Source organism: Catharus ustulatus, chromosome 1, assembly GCF_009819885.2.
Source record: "Catharus ustulatus isolate bCatUst1 chromosome 1, bCatUst1.pri.v2, whole genome shotgun sequence".
Classification (NCBI taxonomy): domain Eukaryota; kingdom Metazoa; phylum Chordata; class Aves; order Passeriformes; family Turdidae; genus Catharus; species Catharus ustulatus.
The window spans coordinates 127,129,345-127,155,253 of NC_046221.1; the positions used below are offsets into that span (position 1 = coordinate 127,129,345).

At 39.4% G+C, this 25,909-nt stretch overlaps 1 protein-coding gene across 4 annotated transcripts in view; it reads right to left on the reverse strand.

Annotated features, from left to right (window-relative positions):
• EYA1 (EYA transcriptional coactivator and phosphatase 1) overlaps positions 1-25,909 on the reverse strand; it is a 143,980-nt gene that overhangs the window by 54,419 nt on the left and 63,652 nt on the right. For 2 of the 4 annotated variants that reach the window (XM_033081606.1, XM_033081635.1), the window contains exons 3-10: positions 25,712-25,839; positions 23,828-23,890; positions 13,955-14,035; positions 11,991-12,060; positions 11,472-11,617; positions 7,298-7,435; positions 712-794; positions 86-272 (exon numbers count right to left, since the gene is read on the reverse strand). In XM_033081606.1, the coding sequence (XP_032937497.1) occupies positions 86-272; positions 712-794; positions 7,298-7,435; positions 11,472-11,617; positions 11,991-12,060; positions 13,955-14,035; positions 23,828-23,890; positions 25,712-25,839 (896 nt within the window). The remainder of the gene's footprint in view (positions 1-85; positions 273-711; positions 795-7,297; positions 7,436-11,471; positions 11,618-11,990; positions 12,061-13,954; positions 14,036-23,827; positions 23,891-25,711; positions 25,840-25,909) is intronic. The other 2 variants (XM_033081615.1, XM_033081624.1) reach the window with 2 other exon arrangements.

The following is a 25,909-nucleotide window of genomic DNA, read 5'->3' on the forward strand; positions in this document are numbered from 1 at the left end:
ACGACGCAAAAAAAAAAATCCAATTCAATCCCCTTTCAACTTACAAAAACGTGCCTCATAGGGACCATAAAATCCATGTAATTACCTGCTGCAGGATCTGTAACTGCTTGGCTGGTGATGCCAGATGGTGGTTCTTGAAGCTGGTATGTTGCATTTGTGGAGGGCGTCGTAGGGCTGGTGTTGCTGTTTGTCATGTAATGTGAAGGATATGGTGAGCTATTATAATACTGTGCATATTGGCCCTGGCCAAAACTGGGATAAGAGGGATATTCCTGCAAGACAAAAAAGCAACTGAATACTCCATCAAAGTTTTGCTACTTTTTAGTATAAATTAAAACTTTTATACTTTTTAGTATAAAATATAACTACAAACACATGTCAGACTTTGAGCATGTATGCTTCCTGGACTGGTTGTTGTAGGACCTAAAACTGTGAGGCAGTAAAATTAAATTTAAATTACACATAATTTATTATGTCTTCTCATACAAGTAGTTTATGGCACACTGCTGAAGATGTGTGAATAGGAACATCAACCTCAGACAATTAGCTCTAGTACTGGAAAATGACAGATTGAAGAAAACATTTATAAACTTTAGTTTAACTTGAAAGGATGACAATTTCTTTCAACAAGCTATTTAAGGGCTACATTTTTTCAGTGGATGAGAATTCTAAGCTTGCCAAAGTTTGCTGAACTCCTATTTACAAATTTACCTGCTGTGAACTATTAAATCCAGTAGAATTTGTGAGTGAATTATTTCCTGCATATATTCCTGATGATGTTGTAAAACTGCTGCCTGAAATGAAATGAAAAATTATGTGAATTAATAAAATAAAGTATTAGAAAATAACATATCACACAATTATATCACAACATTATGGCAGATTTGTAATATTTCCCATATGTTGACCGATTCAGGTCTCTAACATGCTAATACATAGAAAGTGATAATTCATAGTTCTCACACTGTGTTTCATTATTGCAATAAAAAACAAACCCCTTGAAACTTCGACTGGAATTTTGGACCCACCTCACCTCTGATTGAAAATTAAACTATTGCACCCTTCAGAATAAAACCCGACACTCCAGCACTGTGGAAGTAATGAGGGTTTCTTTACTTTTGCTGTTGTTGTTGTTCTTTTTGTTGTTGAACAATAAAGGCAAGCTTTGTCCAGAGAGACACCACCTCCCCTCATGACAGCCTGGTGGCTCTGTTTCTCCTCCCACCCTTGAGAACTGTGTCCTCTCCCCTCCCCGAGCCCCAGACCCCACAGGAGCAGCAAAAGCTCCAAACAGCTCAGTCCCACTGCAAAGCCATTAGGACTCACTAATCGATCAGAGACAGCCTTGGGCTGCAAACCTTTCCTCTTTTGACAGAGTGTACCGGGCATGACACAAGAGAAAAAAAAATGTACCTCTCTGAGAAGGGAGACCCAAGATGGAATTTAGACCAGAGACTGAATTACTGCCTTCATCTCCCTCCTCCAGCTTTCATGAGCCACCAAAAATAGACAGATGGGGCTCTCGTTTAATACCCAACCTGAGAAGCTGTTCCACTAAAAGGGCAGTAACCCCCTTTAGGCTGCCTTGCCCTCGCTGGTTATAACCCAGGAGTGACACTGCCACCAGCTGAGACATATGGATGCACAGGGTGAAGCTACATAAGCCACCACAAAGTCTGTAATGAGGGAACCTATTGAACTCATGCAGCAGGAGAGCACCAGTCAGTGCAGGTTATTAAAGTGTGCAGGTTGTTTACAGCCTCCCCCACCACCAAAATCTGCCTCAGTGCAAAGATATACAGAGACCTCGGGAGCAAGACTATCAGGTGAGCAAAGGAGACAAGGAGGGATGAGAATCAACAGAGAGTTAGGCACACAGATGCACCAATCCTCTGATGTACCCAGCACAACTCAATTAACAACCAAATCCAAAAAGAGGTTACTCATTGGGAGAAGTAACATTTCCTGCAACTCCAAAGAGGACAGAATGCAGGCAGGGGTCCATACTTACTGCAACCCCTGAAGGACATTTGTGAGCTATTTACTTTTCTTAAACAAAAATGCATCAAACCAATAGGTATCATAGCTTTGAGAAGTCAGAAGGAAAAATATTTAAATGTTTTGACTGCAAAAGTTACTAAAAACACATACAAGTTAAGCCTCAGAGTAGTAGATGAGAAGTCCAACAGCAATGGGAGTAAAGGATGAAGCTTAAACTTAAAGTATGAAATGACTGTAAACATTTCTCTTCTATTTTCTACTAGTATAAAATCTCTGATTGTTGATAGATGCTACTAATCCTGTGAACTAAAATCAGATTACTTCAGCAGAAGAGATGACATCCAAGTTTAGCAGATAGTACAGATAAACAGTACTAATGAGAAAAACACGTTTTAAATTTAATTTAAAATTGGAAAACAGATGTTATTTTTTTATTGTAACAAACACAAAAGCCAAAATACAGCTGAAAAATACTTTAAATTGCAAAACTTTGAAATGATATTTTATTTCTAATAGTGCTGTGGCTGAAATAGTATGTCACTGTGTCTCTTCTTATTTCTGTAAGCTTTTTTGAATGATGCAGTAATACATCCAAAACCAGGTTTTAAAGGTGCACAGTTTGAGCCACTCTATAAAGATATAAAAGGCACAGCTATAAGTAGAAAAAACTCCAGACTTTGTTTGAGGAATACATTATCTTTCCTCAGAAAGTTTGGAAAATAATTTGCAAGAGCAAATGAGAAAAGTAATTGCATGCCAGTCAGCATCTCTGCCTCTCAGACAAAGACACACACAAACTAACATGCAGATCTCTCTTTCATCTCATGGTCAGCACTGGCTTCTATGGAGGAGGGGTAAGGGTCTCCTAGACCGTAACAAACATGAAGCAGGTTTCTCAGAAACAGCTCTGTGGGCCACCCAGAACTACAAGCCTGAAGTTGTTTCTAAAATACTCATGATTTTGCACATTGTTTTTTAAATATTCAGCCATAACATGGCATAGAGCCGCTATCCTGCCTTAGCTGAACAAACACAAAAAAAAGAATGACTACAAAACACACGAGATTTACCGCCCTAAGTTGGCCGGCTACATAGCCTTAAAATGTGATAAAAGCTGTAAATTGCAGGTCAAAGGTCTATTTTGCAAAGAGCTCTGACCCACATTAAAGCTGGGAACCCCAGTCAGCATCGGAAGGCCGTCGGACCCTGCTGGGACCAGGGCGCGCTCCAGGCGCAGTGCGCGCCCTGTGCCGCCGCAGGCACGGGATAGGGTCCTCCCCCGTGCACTAGCCACAGAAGCCCATTTGCTCTCCTAGCTCAGTCTCCTTGCCACGGGCTATGTCTATCATCAGGGTACAATGTATGTGGCAGAAGTTTAGTGCAGCTCTCTTGGGAAAGCCTTAGACAGCCAGATGGGCTATTTAAACTCAAGGTTTCTTCCGTTTGCTTACAGTGTTTAAAAATCCTTGGCAAACTCCCCTTTGTTGTCCTAGTAACTGCTTAGCCATCCAGCACAATATTTTTATACTGTATAATAATAACCAAATACCTTAACGTTTACTTTTTTACGGTTGAATTCCCAAACCAATTGGATAGTTATTCTCTATCATCACAGCTTTGGTAACTAAAACAATGCTAGTGCTCATCACAGGCCTAGCACCCTTCCAGTGGTAGGGTACTCAGATTGTGGGTAAAAGCCATGCTTGTTATCACAATCAAAGGAGACATTTGCAAATGGAGTTCTTTCCTTGCTGTTCCCCCCAGCCCTTCTCCACTCCATTTATCCTCACTGTGCAATTCTTATAACTCCGCCAATATAGGAACAACGGCCCATTCCCACAGCCATTAGTCATGTAAGTGGTCTTTCAACATCTATGAAGCAACTTATATGAAAAACAGCTTACAGAACACACTCGGTAAATAAAGTAAGGGAGGGGGGAAGAGGAGCGGGGAGATGGGTGGCAGAACCACCCGAGTCCTCTTCTCACCCTCTCCCCTATGCACCCTCTGTCACTGAGATTATAAATTTGTGAAAAACAAAAATCCAATTACCAGAATAAACTCAGCAAGGAGTCACAGGCAGCAAATCTCCTTATAATTTTCATAAGTTGGCAGCCTCTCCCCCCACTATTGTTCGGTGACTAATGACGCTGTAATTTTAGCAGGGTCAGGAAAAGCACTGGGTTTAATTGGCTGCACACGCACCGCGAGGCAGCGTCTCTACATTGCAGGGAGACATTCATCCCAGGGAGAGGAACCAGAATTAACTCCAAAGCTTTCGAGCACGAGGTAACCCCAGTCAGGGAACACGAGCAGGACAACTGCAAGGCCACTAGGAAATCCCCTTTGCTGCAGGCAAGAATGCCAGCAGGGCCCCGAGCACGCCGTCATGTAACGCTGGGTTGTGAAGTAGGCTGTGGGATCCATTATCTCCATTTAGCAGCTCAGCAGCTGCATGAAGAAGATGAAGAACAGCTATTGCAGGCTATGACAAGGCTGAGGCTGCAGCCTGCCCATATACTGCTAGAGGGAAAAGGGAGAATAAACGCATTCTCCTCTCTAGAGGTTTCTGCACAAACAACTGAACAGCAGCAGCACTAACCCCGTCTTCTGTCATGAGAATCAATTTTGTCCTTAAATAATAGTTGAAATTATGGATAGGTTCTCCTTCCAAAATTAAATCAGGAAAGGGAAACAAATGTTCCTGTTTACTTTCAACAGCTGTTCAATCAAAAGGAAGAATTAAGTCAATTTAGAGTTGTTTCAAATACAAAAGTTTACTTAATAAAAATATCACAAAGACATATATTCTCATGAATAGTATAGACTTGTCAAATATTTAACTGCAAGAAAAACCTCTTCAGCAAAGTGGTTCTTTTCTACTTGGCAACTAACAACTCACCAGTCCTTTAATTTGAAAGATTCTCCTTATTTCCATTCTTATGGTCTCTTAAGATTTCTGTAGAAGACCAGTCCTTGCCTCACCCACACACTGGGGTGTTTATGAGCACAACAGAAAGGACGTGCACACCACAGGGGCCCTCCAGCTCTGACCTGTGGCTCTTCTGCCCCAGCCAGACTGCCAGTGAACCACTGACTTCCAGAAGTGGGCAGCTCTCAGCTCAAGCACAGCACAGCTAGAGCAGAACCCAGGCTAAGACCCCCTCCTCCCTAAGTCCTGCAGACAATTCCATCATTAAATAAATGTTTCAGATACTTTTTTTATTACAGCTTCAAAACTGGGTCATCTTCAACCTATTTCTTTTTGCAGAATATTTTAAGATCCTTGCCTCTCTAAGGATACAGCTGAAATGCTCTCCAAGGTCTTACTTCCATCTCTTGTCATCTCTTGTCAACTGTCACCCTTCGCTGAGCTTGACAATTCTGATCTTACAGAAATTTTGCATATAGCAAAAAAAAAAAAAAAGGTAATATCCTTTATGGCAGACTTTATGCAGTCCTAGCTTTGCACTACTAATGACAGCGTTCACATTACTTACAGCATTCACTTAAAATTTTTCAAGCACTCTCTATGTTATCCTGTGCTGCTCCCTCTTCCCTCCCTCTATTGAATGAGTTTCCCATGGACATCTGCAAAACTATTTCCCTGTCCTGCCTAAAATCCCTTTTTGACATCCCTCTGCTTGATATCTTTAAAAAAACACCTTTAGAGCTGTTAGATAACCAGTATGGGGTGCCAACTGTTTATTATACATAAACAGTTTCAGCTTTATTGTTTCATTAGGTTCTTCTAGCCTTTATTGTTTCATTAGGCTCTTCTAGCCTATGTGTTTATTTTTAGCCTCCAACTTCTGTATTTTTATTTGCCTGTGGAAGTTAACACAACAGGATCCCAGTATATGACTGTGGCATGAAGGCACTACTGCAACAGAAACTATAGGCAGCACAGACATGATTTTTCAATAACACCATTTCCTAGTGTTTCAGTTCCCTAAAAGCTTAAATGTTGACTCAGAAGTTCATTTTAGCCACTGCTGGCAAGTATTTTGAGTTCTCTCCTACAGAGAGGCAGGATTTTTTTTGGGGGGGAGGTGGATGTGGACATGTGCTTGTCTAAGTTTTTTGTGTAGCTGTCTGCACAAAGCAAAACCAGTAACCCTGTTTGGTTATATTTACTGTGATGAGGAGAAGATCATCACCATTCAGCATGTAGATGAAAATCCACGTGCAACTCTAGCTCTGTCCCTCTTGCTTGTCAGAGCACACTATAAGTCAGCAATATTTCAGATCTCAAATGGTCACTTCTGCCCTGTGGAGCTACTCAACACAGCTCAAAATAAGATTTAAAAAAATGTAACAAAAAATCTCTCTTGTGTCTGAGCAAAAGACTGGATCAATATATCCTTAAAGCTGTGGAACAAAAGCAAAACCTTATTTACTTAGTCTCTGGAAGCACTTCTGCCTCAAGTTTCATGGACTGTTTATTTGGTGGCACAGTTTAGCCTAAGCCTGATAATATAAGCCTGAAAATATAATATGTGCTAAACTTTTTAAAAAATGTGTTCCCTTTCTGTGTTTGATGACTTATTTCAACAATTCCAAAATCTGCAACACACCTGATACCTACTGCCAAATTCAGGGGTGAAAAGGCCTGCTGCAGACATCCCAAATTAGTGATTTCTGGTAAACAAAGATTTTTTAAAATATCCATTAAGTGGTGAACAATCCAGAACCAGGCACACCCAGTGACTTCTCAGTACAGAAGAGGGAAAGGAATTGGGAGAACAAGGGGGAAAGACATTAAGTAAACTAAACAGGCAAGTACAGCTCCAAAATATAATTGATAATAATAGCCTGCACATACAAAGACTTACAGCTTTTAAATAGACTTCAAAGAAACAGACTTCAATCATTACTTAGCTACCTCCACAGCTGCAGTAGGTATTTTTATCTTCTCCCTCCTCGAACACGCTCAGGTGTCAAATTATATTTGGCACTTCCTAAATTCATAATCCTGTCACGTTTTACAGGACTAGCTTTGTCTCATTCACTATTTGCTTAACTATTGCTATTCAGAGATACATTTTTTACTGTAGTAACACTAGAACACTTCACTATTTAAAATTTAATGAAGCAAGGGATCTTCCAAACTGCTGAGAGCTGGCCTGTTGCTCTCTCAGCAAAGGGCAATCATCTTTTAATCTCCAACTGCAATAAAATCAGAGTTAAGTGCTCAAGCAAACATTCGTTTTTATTCTAGGAATATAACAAAACAAGGAGGAAAAAAACCTCACCATAGCATTGCTATATCTAATAATGGTAATGTTATACAGACCTTGCATCTGGTAGCTATAGGGAGCCTGTCCAGGTTGAGGTGTGCTAAAGCTGGCACCGTAGCTTAGAAATCCTGTCTGTCCAGGTGACTGTGACTGTGCCAATCCACCTTCTGTCTTGATGCCTGCCCACAATGCACCTAAATCAGTTAGTGACAGCAAATCTATTTGTTCATATTCAAACAGGGATGGAAAACAAAATCACTTAATTAACAGCCATTTTAACATATACCTACTATTGCCTGAGAGAACAAATATTGAGAGCATGCACAATTAATAGGGTAAGGGCAGTCTAAAAGCACACTGAAAACTGAAGTTCACCAGGGAGAGGTTAAATTCAAAACTGTGTTTCCAATAACTGCAAAAGAAATTTATACATGAACAGGAAGTTGCATTATTCCTTTTTTCCTTTCCTGCCAGAGGCAAACTTTTCCATATATTCATGGCATTACACAGAGGTAGATTAGCAACTTTATATGAATTTAATGAAGCAGAGCATAGCCAAGCTCTCCTGCCATCTACCCATTAACAACATAACTGAGAATTGTATTGTATATTATTCCTACATGAAAATTACACAGTTCCAAGAATAGTTTTTTAAAGAATTAGAAGTGGATAAAGGGAACTAGCAGTATTAAGTGCAATGATGATTTTTCAAAGGTAATTAAACACTAATTCAGTTCTTAACAAATAAGCACCTAAGAGACAGGAACTATTCCTGAATCAATCTCCTGAACTGGGAAAAAACATAGCAGAGTCATTAATCTGCACTGACAGAGAAATCCATTACACACCACATTACTCTCTCATTTCTAAATTTAGTTATAAAAGAATCCAAAGTCTAATCAATGAATGACTTGCTGCCCAGTTTCAGTGATTCTTCCCTCAATTTGTAAGGCAATGAGCAAGCAAATATCAGCAGACAAAATACTGAGGAAATGCACACAATTCAGCCTCTGTCTCTTAGTTTTAATTATAATGTTGTCCCAACATGAACTATCATTTAAAAATAATTACAGCCAAAGTAATGGAAAAGTGATACAATATTCTTAAGTTTCACTGTGGCATTCAGTGATACCTCATTGTTCAGAAACCAACAATATTTGAACTGAATTAACTAAGTGTGAATTAATAACATTCCTTTGAAAATTACTGTTAATCTAAGTCCATTTCCTGCTTGGATTTTTCTTTAGACAATATTCAGCAATGTTTCAAGGTAGGAGAAGGCTCAGAAGTCACTGTGTTGGCAAAACTTCAATATCTCCCTATATACAAACAGTAGCATATTTTCTACCATCTAAGTAATTATTTTTCAACTGTTGCCATTAATTAACCTTAATTCCTTCTGCCAGACCTTCGAACTGCTGAGCTAAATCTGTTTGTTTGTTTCTCCCTGATGCTTACTTGATTCTTCTGTTTCATGTTACAATTAAGCAGTTTGAATGATGAATCTTGACACCTCATTTCCAAGGGCAAACTCTTGCTATGGATGGTCAGCAACCCCTATTTGTTGTCTCTTTAAGGACTTCTGAAATGCTGATTAAATATGGCTTAGAGAAAGTTTACGTGAATCAAGCATTAAATTTGTAGTCTAAATTTCCTTTAACAGCCTGACCCAGCTCTCCATCTCAGACAGAGCAGATGATCAAAAGCAGCAGCAGGAGGATGCCACTTAAGTGAAGACAACTTGGCATTGACATGCCCTTTTGCAAACCTACATGCTATGAAGAGCCTTTAATCTCCTGGGACTTACTCTCACACTTGCTCTCATCCAAAAAGCCTTCACTCATCAAACCCTGATGCTCCCTTCTCCCAAGTCTAATGTACTCAAGGAAGTGGGAAGGGACAGTGACACAAGAGGACTTCCAGGATCTGGAAAGTAAAGAAGTTGGTAAGCAAAGCCTCTGCTAGATGCTGGTGCTGGAGCAGGCAGGAGGAAAGAGCTTCAGGAAATTCTCCAGCCTCCTCAGGGGCTTTGCAGATGAAGCAGAGCCAGGAGCCCCAGGGCAGCAGCTGTCAATGGCATTCCCCTCCACCCCCCTTCCTGCCTGCATGGCTGCATGGCTGTGGAGGTGGGGAGCTGGAAAAATGAAGAGGCTAGAGGTACACTTGAGACAGCACCTTCCCAAACTCCACTCTAGAGAGAAAACTTGAGGCAGGCTAATACAGGAACTCATGAGTACTCTTTCTTCCAGTAGACCCAGAGTAAAGAAACAAAAAGAAAGAGGACTCAATTCAAGTCTTCTGCCTTTGTACTACAAGATTTCTGCCTGGATGAAAGAAAGGCAAGACAGAGGGTACCCGGGTCTAAACTGCAGATCAAAGAGTAGAATTTAGGCTTTAAGTAAGGCTTCAGTTCCTGCCTATGCAAATGAGCGTCCTAATGCTCCCCAATTTAATTTAGGAGAATAGATTATATGGCATACCTTAAATATGCAAAAATATATGTTAAGTCCCAAAACTTTTAATAGTTATTTGCTTTTAAATATTACTCCAATAAAGTACATCAGCAAGGAGCACCTTAGCACCAGCCACAAGGCACAAGTCTGAAAAGAGCAAAAAACGTAAAGATTCTCTTGGCTCAGGAGCTGAGGATTTCAGTGGTCAAAAGTAGCTCTGCAATGTAAAACATTGCAAATTTATCTGAAGTCCTAGGCATGGGGGATGGACTAGGCAAAAATCCAAACCAAAACAAAAGAGCAGGCAAGCATGTTAACCCCCACAAACAGTTGCCAAGTAAAGCAACTCTCAATTACAGCTCCGACGACAGTGAGACAGCTAAACTCAAGTAGTGAAATCAAGGCCTGGCTGAAGTCAGTGGGAATTTTAGAGTTGACTTCAGTGAGGTCAGGATTTAATCCAGAGGAACCAAGCGAAAAACAAAAAAGTCACTGTTTGGGCTGCCCAAGTCTAGCAGTCAGCCAAGTATGAACACAAGGTGTCCACAGGAGAAACAGGTCAACAAAAGTAGGGTGGGGAAAAGGATTGTCTGTTATCATCCCACCTGGTCCAGATGGAATTAGCAGACAAGCTCTCATCAGCAACAGGGGCTCCTCTGTGTGTGTGTGTGTGTGTGTGTGTGTGTGTGTGTGTGTGTGTGTGCATGTATCCAAGACTCCCCATCTAACAGTGTAGTTTAAAATATGTGCATTCAAACTGAAACAGAAACATCCAATTTATACTTAGAAACCTATTTTAAAGTAAGGGGGAAATAATGTATTTCTTTCACCTAGTGTTCACCATAATCTGCCACAGGATATACTTGAGATCCAGTGGATTTTCAACTTGCAGACTTCAAGATGAGAGATTCACCAATTTTGCACTTAAAACTTTTAACAATTTTAAAGTGAGTAGCTTGTATGGTGAGTTCTGTCCTTTTGGTATAAAACTTACATTGTCTGAGCGTATTTTTACAAAATACACTGCTCAAAGCATGTGGATTGTATATTTTTAATATATTCCCCCAGAGGAATATAAGACCTATTTTCTAATAATGCATCCTCGCTGCTGCACTGCTATGTGGTCTGCCAGCAGACAGTCTGGCAGGAAAATGGTCTCACCCACTGCAGCTTGTTTTTAAATTAAATTTTTGGGGAATATTTGCTACTTAGTACTATCTCCTTCATCAGGCAGACAAAGCTTTAGTGGCAATTTACCTCAATTTTCACCTCCAGGGAGCTTTAAAACATTGGAAAGTGAGACTTTTTTTTTGATGGAGGCATTTTTGAATCAGTTTTTTTTCCTGCTGAAAATCAGCACAGCCTTGCAGATTCATCTGGATTCTAGTAATCTATTAGCTGAAATTCAGACTTTTACATCCTGATGTAACCTCACCACAGCTGGAGAGCAGAGCCCTGAGCAAGTCACCAGGGGCTGGGCCTGTACCATGGAAGCCCCAAGACCTCTTTCCCATTTCACTGCTAGTTTTTTGATGGCACCGAAAAGCTAATGAACCTCTCCTCCTGATCCTAAAATGGGTTCATCTTCTTGAGTACCTTTTCAGCTCTTTAATACATAAATTAAGTGTCACTCATTCCAAGGTGTGAAAATTAAGTCTCCCACAAGAAATTCTCTAGAGCACAGCTGTCCCACTAAGTACTGACCCAAGGGTCACACAACCTTGATCTAAAAAAACATTTACCTCAGGAGCAGAACAACAGGGCCGTGATTTCTTACCATAGGAAGGGATTCCGTAGGGCTGTCCGGGCTGGGGGTACGTGGCATAGGCTGTAGCTTGCTGCATTCCCGCTGTAAACTGGGTCTGCCCGTACGCAGCCATCGTTTGTGAGGATGGGGTAGGAAGAATATGTGGGTAGGGTCTGCTATTGATTACAAATGACAGAAAATAGGACAGACACTGCATTAGACAGACATGCCTGCACTTATTTTTAGCCTTATTATAATCCTGCTGCTTCATTAACACATAATCATAGGCTGTGCTAGACAACAGAAACTTTAAGAGACAAAACAATAAGAAATCAAAAATAAAAGAATAAGTGAAATAAGAACTTTACAAACATTTTTCAAATAAATTCTTAGCATTTAAAAAAAAAGTATTTTTTCCCCTAGAAGCTGCTGTGGTTTAAATTATGGCTTAACAGATGGACTCAATTATTATTTTAAATGAGGTTAAAATCTGCCTATTCCAGTTATTATTATTACTACTACTATTATTATTTTAAAAAGATATCATACTTGGAAGGGTAAATCTGTGGTGGGGAGAACTGGTGTGTTTGTCTTGGGCTGAAACCACTGCTTCCAATTGCTGCACCAGGGAGAAAAGAAAGCATACAGAAGTGTAAATACACACACCAAAGATAAATATTATTTTTCCTAATAGAATTTCAGAGTATTAACAAGATTTTAATTAAATTCAAATATCATCGATACCTTAGATAGAAAATAATATTTTATGAGGAACTATACAGGAATGCTTAACATTAAAATCTTGATTGCAAATCTCAAATACTAAATTGCCCCTTTGTACAATTCCTGAGCCATAGTTTATTCTTTGGTTGCACACAGGCAACATTTTCAATGCAAACAACCTATTTCCTAATGGAAACATTTCCCTTCATAGTTTCAAAGGATTGTTGATATCTCAAGTGCAACATTTTATTAACTTTTAGAATTTTTAAGACCTACATTTTATGAAGGAGCTTTATCCATGCCTCAATTGAAAACACATGGCCCGCTTCAGAGCACGCGCGTCTTTTTAAAAATAAATAAATTCCTAATACCGACTATGCATTACCTTATTACACTTCTATTTTCTTCCACCTTATCTGCTGTCTAAAATGCTTTGAGCCCTTCGAGTGAGTATTGCATGAGGATGCCCAAGGTGCAGATGCTGTTAGTGAGACATAAGCAGAGGAGGCTGCGCTATGAGCCGCTCCCTGAGCAGCCCCAGCAGCACTGCTGCCACGGAGCCTCCCCCCAACACAACCCATTGCTGGCAGCATTTCTGGGTGCTGCTCTGAGCCTGGCAGCTCTGCTCCAGGCAGTATTTTTGGGAGCCCTTCTGGTTACTGTCAGGGTGACACTTCTCCTCTAGGTCCCAAGGTGGGCTTGGAAGCCTTTGTAAAGAAAGGGTCAGCAGCGGGTTATGAGACTACTGTAAAATCAGACAGCCCGAGAAACACCAGGCCTTATTGCTAACTGCTTGGACATAAACAAGGCATGCATAATTACCCCTCCCAGCTACCCCCTTCCTGGCCAGCTACAGGGAAAATCCATCATCTTTACACTCTGGGTGGGGGGGAAGCAGGGAGCCTCTTTCTGTGTCTTCCACACCTGATAATTTTTCTTTTCTGTGGCCTGTGAGGGTGCAGACATGCCAAATGTTACAGTCCAAGCTTTATTCAGATCACCACAGTTGTATGTAGCTACTATTAGGTACACATCGTATTTTCTTCTTTCAGAGAATTGAAATACCTTAGAAACCTTCCTTTGGGCTTTCAGGTTTGATGCTTTCATACTCAACAGCCTGTGCAGAAAATGGAGGCTGTGACAAGACCAGGAAAGGGCTGGCTCTCAGGAGTCTAACTGTTTGTGAGATGTCAAATTTTGATACTACAGACATGTAATCCCACAATACCTTATTAGATCCTTTTCTGATTTGATTTGCACCATAAAACCAATGTACTAGAAATATCACAGTTATTCCACAGCTGTGCAAAACTGAGCAACACCTTAGGTTGTTCTCACAGTGTTTGTATCCTGTATGTCAGCAACCAAGAGGCATTTGGCTTCTTTTATGAAAAGAAGCCTGACAAAAGAATGAATACTTTGGTAATAATACATTACAGTAAGTGAGGAAGATCTACCCCTCAGTTAGAATAATAAACACAGAGGCATGTATGTCTAGTCACAGAAAACAAAAAGTAATTCTGTACAAAAGTAATTACTCTTACAGAAAGTAAGAGTAGTCCTTAGTGACATTCCTACTGAAGACACCAATGGACATTAATAAGCCTGATATTGTAATGCTCCTTACTTGGGCAAAACTCCTGTTGACATAGACTAAAATGAACAGAAATAGGTATAAGCTGGAAAGTACAAAAGGCTTTTTAAGAGAGGTGCACGGGTTTAGACCATGTGGGATAAGAAAATAATAAATTAAAAAAATATTGAGCTTAAAACTTTTGTTTATTCCTTACCTGATCCTGAGAAATTGTCTAAAGACCCGTCTGTGGTAGTAGTAGTAGCGATCTCACTGCTGTTCATTGGTTCTGTTTTAACTATATAGAAATATAAACAGAAGATATTCTATACGCTCCTAATATTCTTGCAGGCGCATGCACACACACTCACTACAAACACAAACTCAAAAAAGCAAAAATCTGCCAAAAATGTTCTAAATCATGGCTATCAATATTTTGCATTTTATGTATTTGTGTATACAAACAGTGCAAAATACTGGCAGCTATGATTTACACATAAATATAGGATGATCAAGAGGGTTATTCCTGTCTCCAAGGAATAAGAGCCAATGTAACAAACCAGAAGTCCCCATGCAACTCTCTGCACCTGTCCTGATTCCTCTTAATCCTGCAGACCCAACAATAAGGATCCACATTTAGATCAGGTCACACAGTATTTACAGGCTTGAAAGACAGCAAATTGAATAAGACCAAACAGCAAATAATTTTTAAATGGTTTTCGCTAAGGGCTGTTCAATTTTTGTCTCAAATTAAATAATTTTTCAGAGGAAAATCAAGAATTTGTGATGAAGTAAAACACTTTTCTTGTGGTGGATTTCTCCTCTCAAAATTAAAACCAACTTTATACTCAACAACCCTGAATAAAGAATGAGGACACAGTCCTCACCAAATACTTCAAAGAGTGCTTTTATATTTTATCCCTCTGCACCCACAACATAATGCACCTGTCTGAGAGTAAAAGAGAAAGACACCAAGATATTATTGCCTGGCTCGTGCTGATTCATAATTAATAATCAATTAATGGCTTCTAATAAAACCTCAAGTAAATAAACGATTTCTCTTTCTGAGAGTGCAGTGCAAAGTCTGTAATGTTGAGATCAGGCCGTTATCCTGATCCAAAGAGCAAGGATGGGGCTGACTTGGCATGGATGCAAAACTGGCACCAATAGGTACTCCCTGTATAGTCTGTCTATACATGTGTGTTCAGAAATTACAACCATCACTAGCAGAAACCCTTGGTACCAAGTTTGGACTTCCCTCTTTTCACAAAAGACCTTTCCTTTCACTGCCAGACCACATTCTTATTTCTGCATGTCTCTTTCCTTCACCAAGTCCCCTCCATGGGATCTGAAAGAAATCTCTCAAGATTTTACTAATTGTCCATTATTTTCTTTTGACTCTCATGCAGGACTTTTGTCTGCTAAACTTGGGAGGTCAATGCTTAGCTGCACACAGAACTCTGCTGTGTCTGCATTAACCAGCAGTGCAGTCCATTAAAGAAAGTTTCATGAAGTGAAATGATTGGGGCAGAGGGCCCAGTGTCCAGAGGTTGGGCAGTTTTGGGAGTGGTTATTCAACTTGAGAACATCAGCTGCACTTCTGCAAAGCAGCTTTTTTGAAACAAGTGAGATCCAAGAGACTCCCTAAGGGGAATGAATGTGGTAAAAAAAGGTAGCCACAAGGTTCACTCCAAAAGTGTGCTCATGATCTGAACTGTAACTCCAATACAAAGGTATTTCTTAAAAACATAGAAAATAAGTTATTCACCATCCATTTAATGACTAAATACTGAAAGTCTAACACACAGATACAATGAAATATTTATTGCAAAGTGTCTATCACAAGTAATTTTTCAAAAACTACCAGACTTTTACTGCATGTTCTACAGTTTGCCAATCTAAATATGAAAAATTATAGCATCTACATTAACTTCTGCTTTTTTTTAGAAGGTTATCATAGTTACATTTTACAGTCAGACTCATACTTCTCTCACAGATTAGTTCAAGTTTCCCAAGAAATTGCAAGTCTTCTCAACCTAATTTCCATAATGCAATTGTACTTTGGGAATAACAATGAAAGATGCTTTCCTCTATAGCTGGTATCTGTGGTAGGAGAAAAGAGAGGAAGATAAGACACATCTACCTAACCTGGAGTAAAGCGTGGAAGTTTTCAGTATGTGCTTTCTCCAAACTCTTCCTTGTCTCTATTGGAGAAACCATATTCCATATTCTTAATTTTTGGATCACTGCAAATTAGCAGACTGAGAACTACGCTGAAGTGCCTCATGCAATATAATACAGTGTCAGCAGCCCTTCTGAAAAGAATTTGAGATTTCTGGTGGATGAGAAGTCAGGTTAGAGCTGGGAATGTCCATCTGCAGCCCAGAAAGCCCAACTGCATCCTGGGCTGCATCAAAAGCAGCATGGCCAGCAGGGTAAGGAAGGGGATTGTGCCCCCTGCTCTGCTCTCTGAGACGCTACTGGGAGGGCTGCATCCAGCACAGGAAGGACATGGACCTGCTGGAACAAGTCCAGAGGGAGGACACCAAGATTATTACAGGGGTGGAGCACCTCCCTTGCAATGAAAGGCTAAGAAATTTGGGATTGTTGAGCCTAGAAAAGGTTTTGGGGTGACCTAATTGTGGCCTTCCAGTACCTGAAGGGAGCCCACAGTTAAGATGGAAAAGGACTTTTCACAAGAACATGAAGTGACAGGAAAAGGGAGAATGGATCCAAGGGAAAGATAGTAGGTTTAGATTTGATATCACAAAGAAGTTCTTTACTCTGAGGGTGGTGAGGCACAAGAACAGGTTGCCCAGAGGAGCTGTGGCTGCCCCAACACTCAAAATGTTCAAGGACAGGTTGGATGCGCAACTGAGCATCTATTTGGATCTTTGTTCAAGATACCATTTTCAGAAAAACATCATCAAAATGTAATTTCTGTCTCTATGATTAATGAGCAATACTTCTGTGCAATATGAATGCTGTTTACTACACATACTACTTTTGAAGATACAGGAAAACATACGAAATAAAATGCAGTGCTGTCATCATGGTAAGGAATTCTAGTTGCTGACTGAGGTGCTCACTAACTTTTCATAAAAACTTTATGTCTTCTCTCTCAGCTGTTTTATATCCTGAATATAAAAAAACCCAGGATATAAGAAAGGATGTTCTCATTGCTCCTGAATCCCTGGATCTGGATACCCATTACTTGGGTGATAATACATATATCCTAGAATGCTGTCTTTAGAAACAGCCACGACCTTAATGAACCTTTGTGTCACAGATAGTTGGGAATTTAATAAAGATGAACAGGTACTGAAAAACTCTCCATTCCTCAAGCCCTTTAATCAAAATGCCTGAAAATTACTGCATATTTCCTACTATCAGCCTAAGGACATTGAAATGGTGCTATACAAAGAAATAAATGGAGAAGAATAGCCATGGCTGTACCTGTTGGAAATATTTACATGTACTCTTACTGCAAAGGAAGGTTTCTTGTTTGTCCAAGGCAAAATTGACCTGCAAGGGAGCATATTTCACCCCAGAGTCATGGGGAAAAAGAACTGCAAAGGGACTGCCTAAGAATACAAGTCTCACAGTCTACCCAGCAGCACATGAGTCATCCACATCTGTGATGAGAGACATATGGAGCTGTCCAAGGAAGTCAGGCTTTGGATGGGCAGAGATCTGGCCCTGCCACATACTGCTTACGGGTGCTCTGGATTTCAGCTCTTCACATTTTCCATGACAGTTGACATTTCTGCAACATGTCCTAAGCCTTCACAAGATGACACTGAGAAAAGAGTGGGAATATTGCCACATCCAGAGAGCACACATTGCAAGCTTGCCAGTAACAGCCAATGCCACGCTCAATTGTGGCAGAGACCATGGAAAGTGACACAGGAAAATTCCCATTTCTGCTGCTCCTTTATCAACTGACTTTTACAGAGGTGCAGAATCATCACACTTGAATTCTAGAGACAGACTCTGATTTAGCAATGTATTACTAAGTTTTTAGTGACACCCAAACCACTCATGTAATAGATGATCAATATGAAGTTCAAGAAGCAGACTCATGTCTTCTCAAACTGCTGCAAAAAGTGTTTATTTATAAATAAACTAGTGATATAGATTTGGTTTATATATCAAAGAGCTTAAGAAACTTCGACAACAAAGAGACTTTTTCCCCTTATTTTTTGTTTCTAGACATTTGTAAGATTCTAAAAAGACTTAAAAAGAAACTGTGTAAGAAAACACACAGAACAGCAGAAAAAAAATAGGAGTAGCAGATAATAGAACAAATGCTAACTTGGAGAAAAACGCAAAAAAATTCAGAGACATCACGACTGCTGATCTAATGTTATATAGATTATTGAGATTTTTCTTCTAAAGGAACGCAGAGACTTCAAGTGCCATGTGCCCTGTTTTGCCAGCTGTCTAGCAAAAGGTGGTTAAAAATTACTTACATGGCAGTTTCTGAACTCTATTGAGAGAGAGAACTTCAGACCAGAACCCACAAGTTCATGTGGTTCATTGGCCAAGTAACAGCTTTCTGAGTTCACAGCTTGTCATGCAGTTCCTGGTATATATATCAGTAAAGAGTGTTACAAGGAATGACACGCTGGCTATTTTAAATAAGGATTTTGAGACCTAATATTTGGTTACTCCTAACACAGAAATTGTAGGAATACCTCATAAAGATTTGCACTTTCAAACATGCAAAAAGTAAGGTTTTAAAATGTCTTTTAAAAATTGCTTTTATTACATTAAATACATGTAAGGCTTGCTGTACTGAACTCATCTTTGTCAACAGCTATGCCATGTACATTCAATTAGAACAGAAATATTGCACATATGCCTGACATTGAATTAATACTAGGATGTTATAGTCTTTGTATTTTACAAAAAAGTGGGCAAAATGAAATTATATTCCTGGCTGGCAGCTCTCAGTGTTCATGGGCTACAAAAGACTCAACAAAGTAAAAGTGGTGGTTAGTTTGTTTATAGTCATACGCAAAAATATCTTGCCCTATTTTGGCTGGTTTTATCTTCAAATAATACTAGTAACTAAATGCCATGTAAATCTTTATTAAATACTTTATGTATCAATTGCTATTCACACTCTGTTCTGCTTGACACCATCTTTTATCTGTACTCACTATAGAAGCCCAAAGTTCACCTGGAAGCATAAACAAGACAAAAATTCTACCTGGAACCTCTAAGCTGATGTTATTTTCCTTTATTTTATTCAAACAATCCTTTGTTTGTAGTGAAGAATCTTGCAATTATAAAAAGGTTACAGGTTACTCAATTATACTAATTCCTATCCAGGATGTTATTGTCTATATCACAGATTATCGAATCATCAGCTTCTGACCATGAAGTCTGATAAACTTACTGTTTCTCAAAGCAGATAACTCTTCCTGAATCTCATTGTCTGGAAACTACCAGAAGGTAATTTCCAGCCTAAATTTTTGTGTGGTTTTCAAAGAAAGTCCCTGCTCAAAGCAGCACATTCTAGTTCAAGCCCAGACTGTTCCCTGCTTTCCCCTCCCCTGACATGAGAGGCTTCAAAACTTCTCCAGTACTTGGGCTGTGGCTAACACTTGGGTTTTACCACATACACCCCCACGACCTTCATCTTCCTCTTACATTGTGCATTTCAGGTGAAAGAGCTTTAACATCCTTGTACCTCCTCATCTAGCAGTGAAAACCTTAACTTTACAAAGAAATGATGTCACTGCTACAGTGCAAAATCAAAAAGAAAATTCAAGAACATCTGGATAGAGACAAGGATGGACAGTATTTGTAGCTGCTGTGCAAGATTCAACTTGGATGTCTATCTGACAAGTACAGTCATGGGTTAAAATTCACTGCAGCTGAGAGATGAGAGTACCTGAGTCAAACTAAGGTTCTCATCCCTTCACACTCACATGTCCAATTATACCAAATATTTGTATCTCTCCAGTGCCAGCAGCAGCAAATTCCCTAGCTTGTTTCATCAAACCTGGAGACACAGGTACTCACTTCCTGACCAGAGGTCAAATGACACCGCTAACCCCAAAGTGCAACCAAGTTTCATGGTTTTTTATCTACTTTAGACAAGCAAAATCCATCAGAAAATCGTAAGATGCAAATGCTAAATCATCAAGCCACAAGTCTGAAGTTGTTAAAGCTCTTCAAATACTACCCTATTAAGGTGTGATCTTTGACTAAGATCTTCTACTTCTGTTCCTTCTGCACGTGCACAGTGACAGTGCATTTCCTTCTCTTCAGTATTACTGGCCAGCCATACGACACATGACATTTCATATGACATTTTTGTGTGAAATCACACAATTGTACATGCACGTGCATAACAGGCTGGTCCCATGGGAAAGACACCACCCCAGAATGATGTGTTGTGGATAGTTTTCAGTGAAGTAGTGGACATCCTCACAGGTTCTGGAAACCCCAGGTCCTTGAAACCCCACAGCCCATGCACAACCACTGTGTACATGGAGCTCTGGGACCCTCAGACACACTCAGAGGGTATTCCCACACTACCACGTTTTATGCACATTCTGAAATAGCATGTGCTGTGAACATCTCTGTGAGAAGCTTTCAAAAATAAATGATATTAAAGTTACGGTGCTTCTAAGAGTTTCCTTTGTTTTTTTAAGTAACTTGTCATTTGGAGTATTTTGTCTGCCTCAAATGCCTGTGGGAACCAGTACTGATATTAACTTATCACTTAAATGAGGTCCTTTCTTTCAGGAAAAACTTACAGAGGAAACTGAAATACAGACTCTTTAAAAAATGGATGCACATATATATAGAAAAGACAGTAAGTACATAAATATTTATTCGCCTGTCTCCTCCCCGAGACCTTGCAACAGGAGTTGCTCAACTGAGTCAGCAGAGAAATGGACAAGTCATTTCACTGGCCAAGTGCCTATGAAAGAGGAATAATAGACCATTATGTTACATGGGCTCAGAACAGACAGAAAGACTCTTGGGGAAGCAGGAGAATAAAAGCACAGGTAAGACAAAGAATCTGGAAGGAAGCCAATGTAATACAGCAAGGAAAAAAAGGTGAAGAGCAGGGAAGAAAGGATAGTCCAAGTCAGCCCCCTGCCTTCACATAAATCGGCTGTATCTGATTTTTATCCTTCAGAAGTGACATAAGGTGGAAGATTCTTACTAGCCTCTACAGACCCTCAGCTTGCTTTTGGGAGCCCAGGACCTCTGCAGTTTTTGCCTCTGGCCAAACAATGGTCCAGTTGCACTCTTCTGGAATTAGTAAAGAAGTCAGCATCCACAGTTCGTGATGCTAATACCCTACTGAAAGGCAAATATTACATCTACCGTTAGTATGCTGTTATTTCAAGGATGTCTAAATATGGAGGTACCAACTACAAGTTTCACACCATCAAGCTCCTTATTGCAAACACAAGTATAGAAATTTCAGCATATAAATGAGTAATTAAAAGGCACCAGAATCCAGCCAGAATCACCAAAAGAAGCACCATTTTGTCTGATTACCATCACCTACCACAACTTTGCATCCCAAAGCACACGAAAATACAAAAAAAATTAAAAAAATAGGAATAAATTTAAAATCACTCACTGCCACTGTGAATTGTTTACTTGCACACTGAAAGACTATTTTGAGTGCTACAAAGTAGTGCTAGAATTTCAAGAAATATAATTTAGAGGAACATAATTTACTTAGAGAAATCTACGTCACATGCCATAACAACAACCAGTTCTACTCTCTCTATAGATTTTAACATCTTACTCCCCCATTACTTTAGGAAATACCAAAAACAATTTTTTCTCCATTCTGTAATACTGCAACTTGACAGCAAACATACCACACAGTGCTGCCTTTTGAAACCCTGAAGATGGATTTATGTTCACCAGACTTAAAACAACCTTTTTAATGGCCACAAATCAGATAGTCTCGTAGTGGAGAGCTTTGACTGCCTTTGTGTCAGATCTCATTCTCATGTTGCAGCAGGTACTTAAAGAGTGAGAATAATTTTTTTCCGAAGGATTTTTGATGTCCAACTCCCTTTGAAGCCTCCCTTCCTATGTATCTTTGAAAATCTGATCTTCAATTTGTTATCCATTTTCCCTTCCTGCTTGATATGTCAATGCCTTCCCTCCTTCCTTCTTGAACATGCAAATAAAAGGGCAGTAGCAGGTCTGTACTGCTTAAATGAAGGGAGAGTAGCTGCTCAGAAAACAACTGCTCCTTCTCCCAGCCCTCATCTATTCTTTTCCATTCCACTTGCATAAAACATCATCATGATGGGCCACAGGCTTCTGTTTCTCACTCTGTGCCATCCATCAGATTTGATTTACATTCTTGAGATAAAAGTAAAGATCACCATAGGCAGAAACTGGATGCAGTCGTCTGCCATGGAAAACAGATTTCCTACTCCTTTCAAGTTTACTGATTACTCATGGCCTTTCCCCTCTAAAGGGTATCTACCAAAGTGGGCACTGTGTTGGAATAGCCACCAGCTGTCTGATAAAACTTAATGAATGGCAATTTTATGAGCTTCTGTTGTTATTGTTCCTTTAACTCCTTCAGTAGCAACCCACCATGGCAATTCACTGACAAAGGAAGATTAGAGATAAGGCAAAACTATGAACATTTTGATCCCTGCTCCAATAATTTTTTAAGATATTTTCTTAGGCAAGTTATGCAAGGCCATAATTTTTATGGTGTCCAGTGCCTGCTCTATTCTACAATAGAGGGTATGTTGTGGAAATGCACTTAAAGAGAATATGAAAATCGTAAATACTGTAGTATTTATATAATCAGCATCACCTTGACATACTAGGACTTATTTTTCTGAGTGCCTTTAGCCAGGCATTTTAGTCCTCTGCATTTGATCCTGGGAAATTTCTGTCTGATCAAGGTCTATAATTTCCTTGTTACTTCCCCATCAGTGAAGACCATGCTGCCTGGCCAAGAGAAGAATTCTGCTCTATCAAAGTGAAATTAAGCACACAAAGAGTTATTATATATAAGCTGCATGTAGAGATTAAACTCAGACTCAATCACACAATTAAATCCCCATTCAGTGCTTTGTAAACTTACAGCTAAGTGTGAAGCTAAAAATATTAGCTAACAAAGTAAGCTATCTTCCAACCACATCCTCTTGCAGAAAAACATCAATAGAAGACAAGTCTGAAAATGTGCCTTAGAGGAATTAATGAACATTTGTTTGAAATGCAGCCATTTCACTTTGGGACAGGTATTTTTTCTCCTTCTTCTTTCTTCTTCCCCCCCACTCCTCCTCTAGTGAACATATCCTGTGCTTCAGGGTATGGAAACCTGTCAAAATCACACCCATAGTCAAATCAAATTTAACATATCTTTACAAGATATTTATAGCATGCAAATACCTAGAGGCCCTGCTTCTCAGTCACATGAAGATCTCTTATGCTAAAGAAGGAGGGCTCTTTCACATTAGCGAGAATGTGTGCGTGATAGACTAGAAGCTGGTTTCACATATATTTGAACTGTGAAGGTTCAGCAAGCCACACCTCCACTCCATGTGCAACAAACAAGCAAACCACAGCGCAGCATCTAGAAAGAGATGTTCGGTGAGCCCTTACAAGCACAGCCTTACAATCAGCCACTTGTGTCTCAGCAGGATTCTGCTTCAAGAATCCCAGAAAAAAAAAAATTTACTTCACTCTTAGTTAAAAAAATAGGAAATTTTTGCTTCATTCACTCCACTCCTTCTAAAGCCTCTTTAGCAGCTCAAGGAGTCTAACAAAACATTTTCTCAAGATAAAACAGATTAGCAGTAAAAATTCCACCTTCAGATTCTTAGGCATCTGCTTCACTCACAAATTTTGTCTCTTGGCACACATCTCATTCAGAAATAAATGATTCTACTAGTTTCTTTGAAAAACTTTTCCTTCTTTGTCACTTAAGAGCAATCAGAGACAGGAATTTTCAAATTAGAGAGCTCAGAGCAGAACCGCCAAGCACAAGCTGTCTCTCGGGACACTTTGGGAACAACATTGGAAATCGCATGCTGAGTGCCCACGCCTGCTGCGCCCACTGCAGCACCCAAACCTGCAGGGCTCGGTGTGCTAGGGCTGAGCAACCAGTCTGCAGTGCTGAGGAGGGTCATGTCACCTGAGGGAAAAGGGCAAACAAAAGAAAACCGTTTGGCTTCATCTCAGGAGGCAAACATGGATTGCAGGTTAGAGCTTTCTGGGTAGAATTCTCTCCAAATCCTCTAAAACTTGAAAGTTCTAGTGGCACATAAATAAGTTACCACAGTTTAATTGACTTTCTTCAGTGAACTCTGATACCTACCTAGAAGTTGAGATATTATTTCCAAAATTGTTTTCTACCTGAGGTCAGTAATAGATAGAGACAATAACTACTTCATTTCCTGACAAAGTAATATTAAGCATTTCTCAGAGTGTATGCACACAGCACTACATGTCGCACAAAAAGTCAAGTCAGATGATGAACATCTTTCAGTGTTTCAAGGAACACCCCCTATTTTTGTTCTACAAAAGAACCTCCAGGTTATAGAGAAGGTAGAAAAGCTCATGAAGTTTACAACAAAGGCTTCAGTGAGCTAGAGGAATTTTAATTTGAAAGGGCAGTTTTATCCTGTACTAAAAGTGGTATATACCTGGTAATAGGATATAAAAATACAATAACATACTTCTGTAATTTAAGGGAAGAAGACTCATTTATGGACATAAAATATTTTCCTGCTAAAAGTACATGAGCATAGTAAGCATTTTATTTATCTTTTTAAAAGGTATTTTTTCTTCAAATGGCTTAATATTTGATTGAAGCAATACTTTAACAGTAATAGCAAAAAGTAATTTACACACAAGTCTGGCACAAGTTCCTGTTAATCTGATAACCCATAAACTGTCCCCACCACCAGGGACTACAATTACATTGAATAACAGAGATATTTGGGGAATTGGGGGCAGGGGGAACAACATTTGTTTGATTGACACGTGCCTTTCCTGGAAAAATGCAATGCATGTCCATAATCCTAAAGAGTCTGACAACATTACTGAGACCCAGTTCTTAGGAAAAAAAAAAGGCATATCTTTGCTACAACAGTTGTAGCAGTTTACCTATACATTTATACTGAAGAGCAATACCAAATCTGCATGACTCTTTTCTAGAAATGCATTAAGTCTCTGTTAACACAGCCAGACAAATGTCATGTATGATCTTTCCCATTATTGCCATAGAAATGCTACAGGAAAGAGCATTTTTTTGCTGCTTGTTGTATAAATCCTTCTGTGTTTCATTACACATATTATTATATGTATTATAGATGTATTATATTACTGGCAAAGCTGTTAGGTTGTTCTGTTGTTAGTATTCTACTGAGAACAAACATAACTTATCAACTGCCTGACTGCTTCTTGAGAAATAGGTATCAGTTTACCCCATTGAATTACTACACCTGTTTGAATTTTGGCCACTCCATCAGAGCAGCAAGCTAGCCTGAGGAACTTTCAACACTCAGTTTTATTAGCCTACTTGACAAAATTCTCATAGCCTTAGGAACTTGCAAAAAGTGAGAACATAAAGAAATACCAAAATAGTAAATGAGACTGAAAAGTTACATTTTGCACTATGGCAATTGTAAACACCTACTTTTTTTCTCTCATCACTAAACTTCCTTTTCAGTTTTTTTTACTTTTTTTAAAATTTAAGCTCTGCACATACTACCTGCTAGGCATGCAAACTCCATGAAAGAAACATAAACCTGTAATGAAAGCTATTGCTGAAACTTGATAATACTAACTACTGATAAACACTGAACATTGCCTTTATGTACCATATGAATAAACACAGAACACCTAAAATAGTGAAACATTATATAGCTTGCTGACTGTAGGAACACCAAAGCAAAAAAGGAGAAAAAACAAATAATGAAACACTGAAAAAAAAAAAAAAAGGCTGGCTCACCTTCTGTGCCATTGGGTGTCATGGAATTATTATTTATATGGGAGTTATCAAGTTTTGGACCACTGGGGGAATCACTACTACCACTTAGTCGTCTGTGTGGGCTGGCTAGATCCTGCATTTCCATAGACCTGAAAACAAGATGCAACTAGTTTTAGTGAAATAAGTCGACATGAATTACAGAGGAGCTGCCTCTATGAG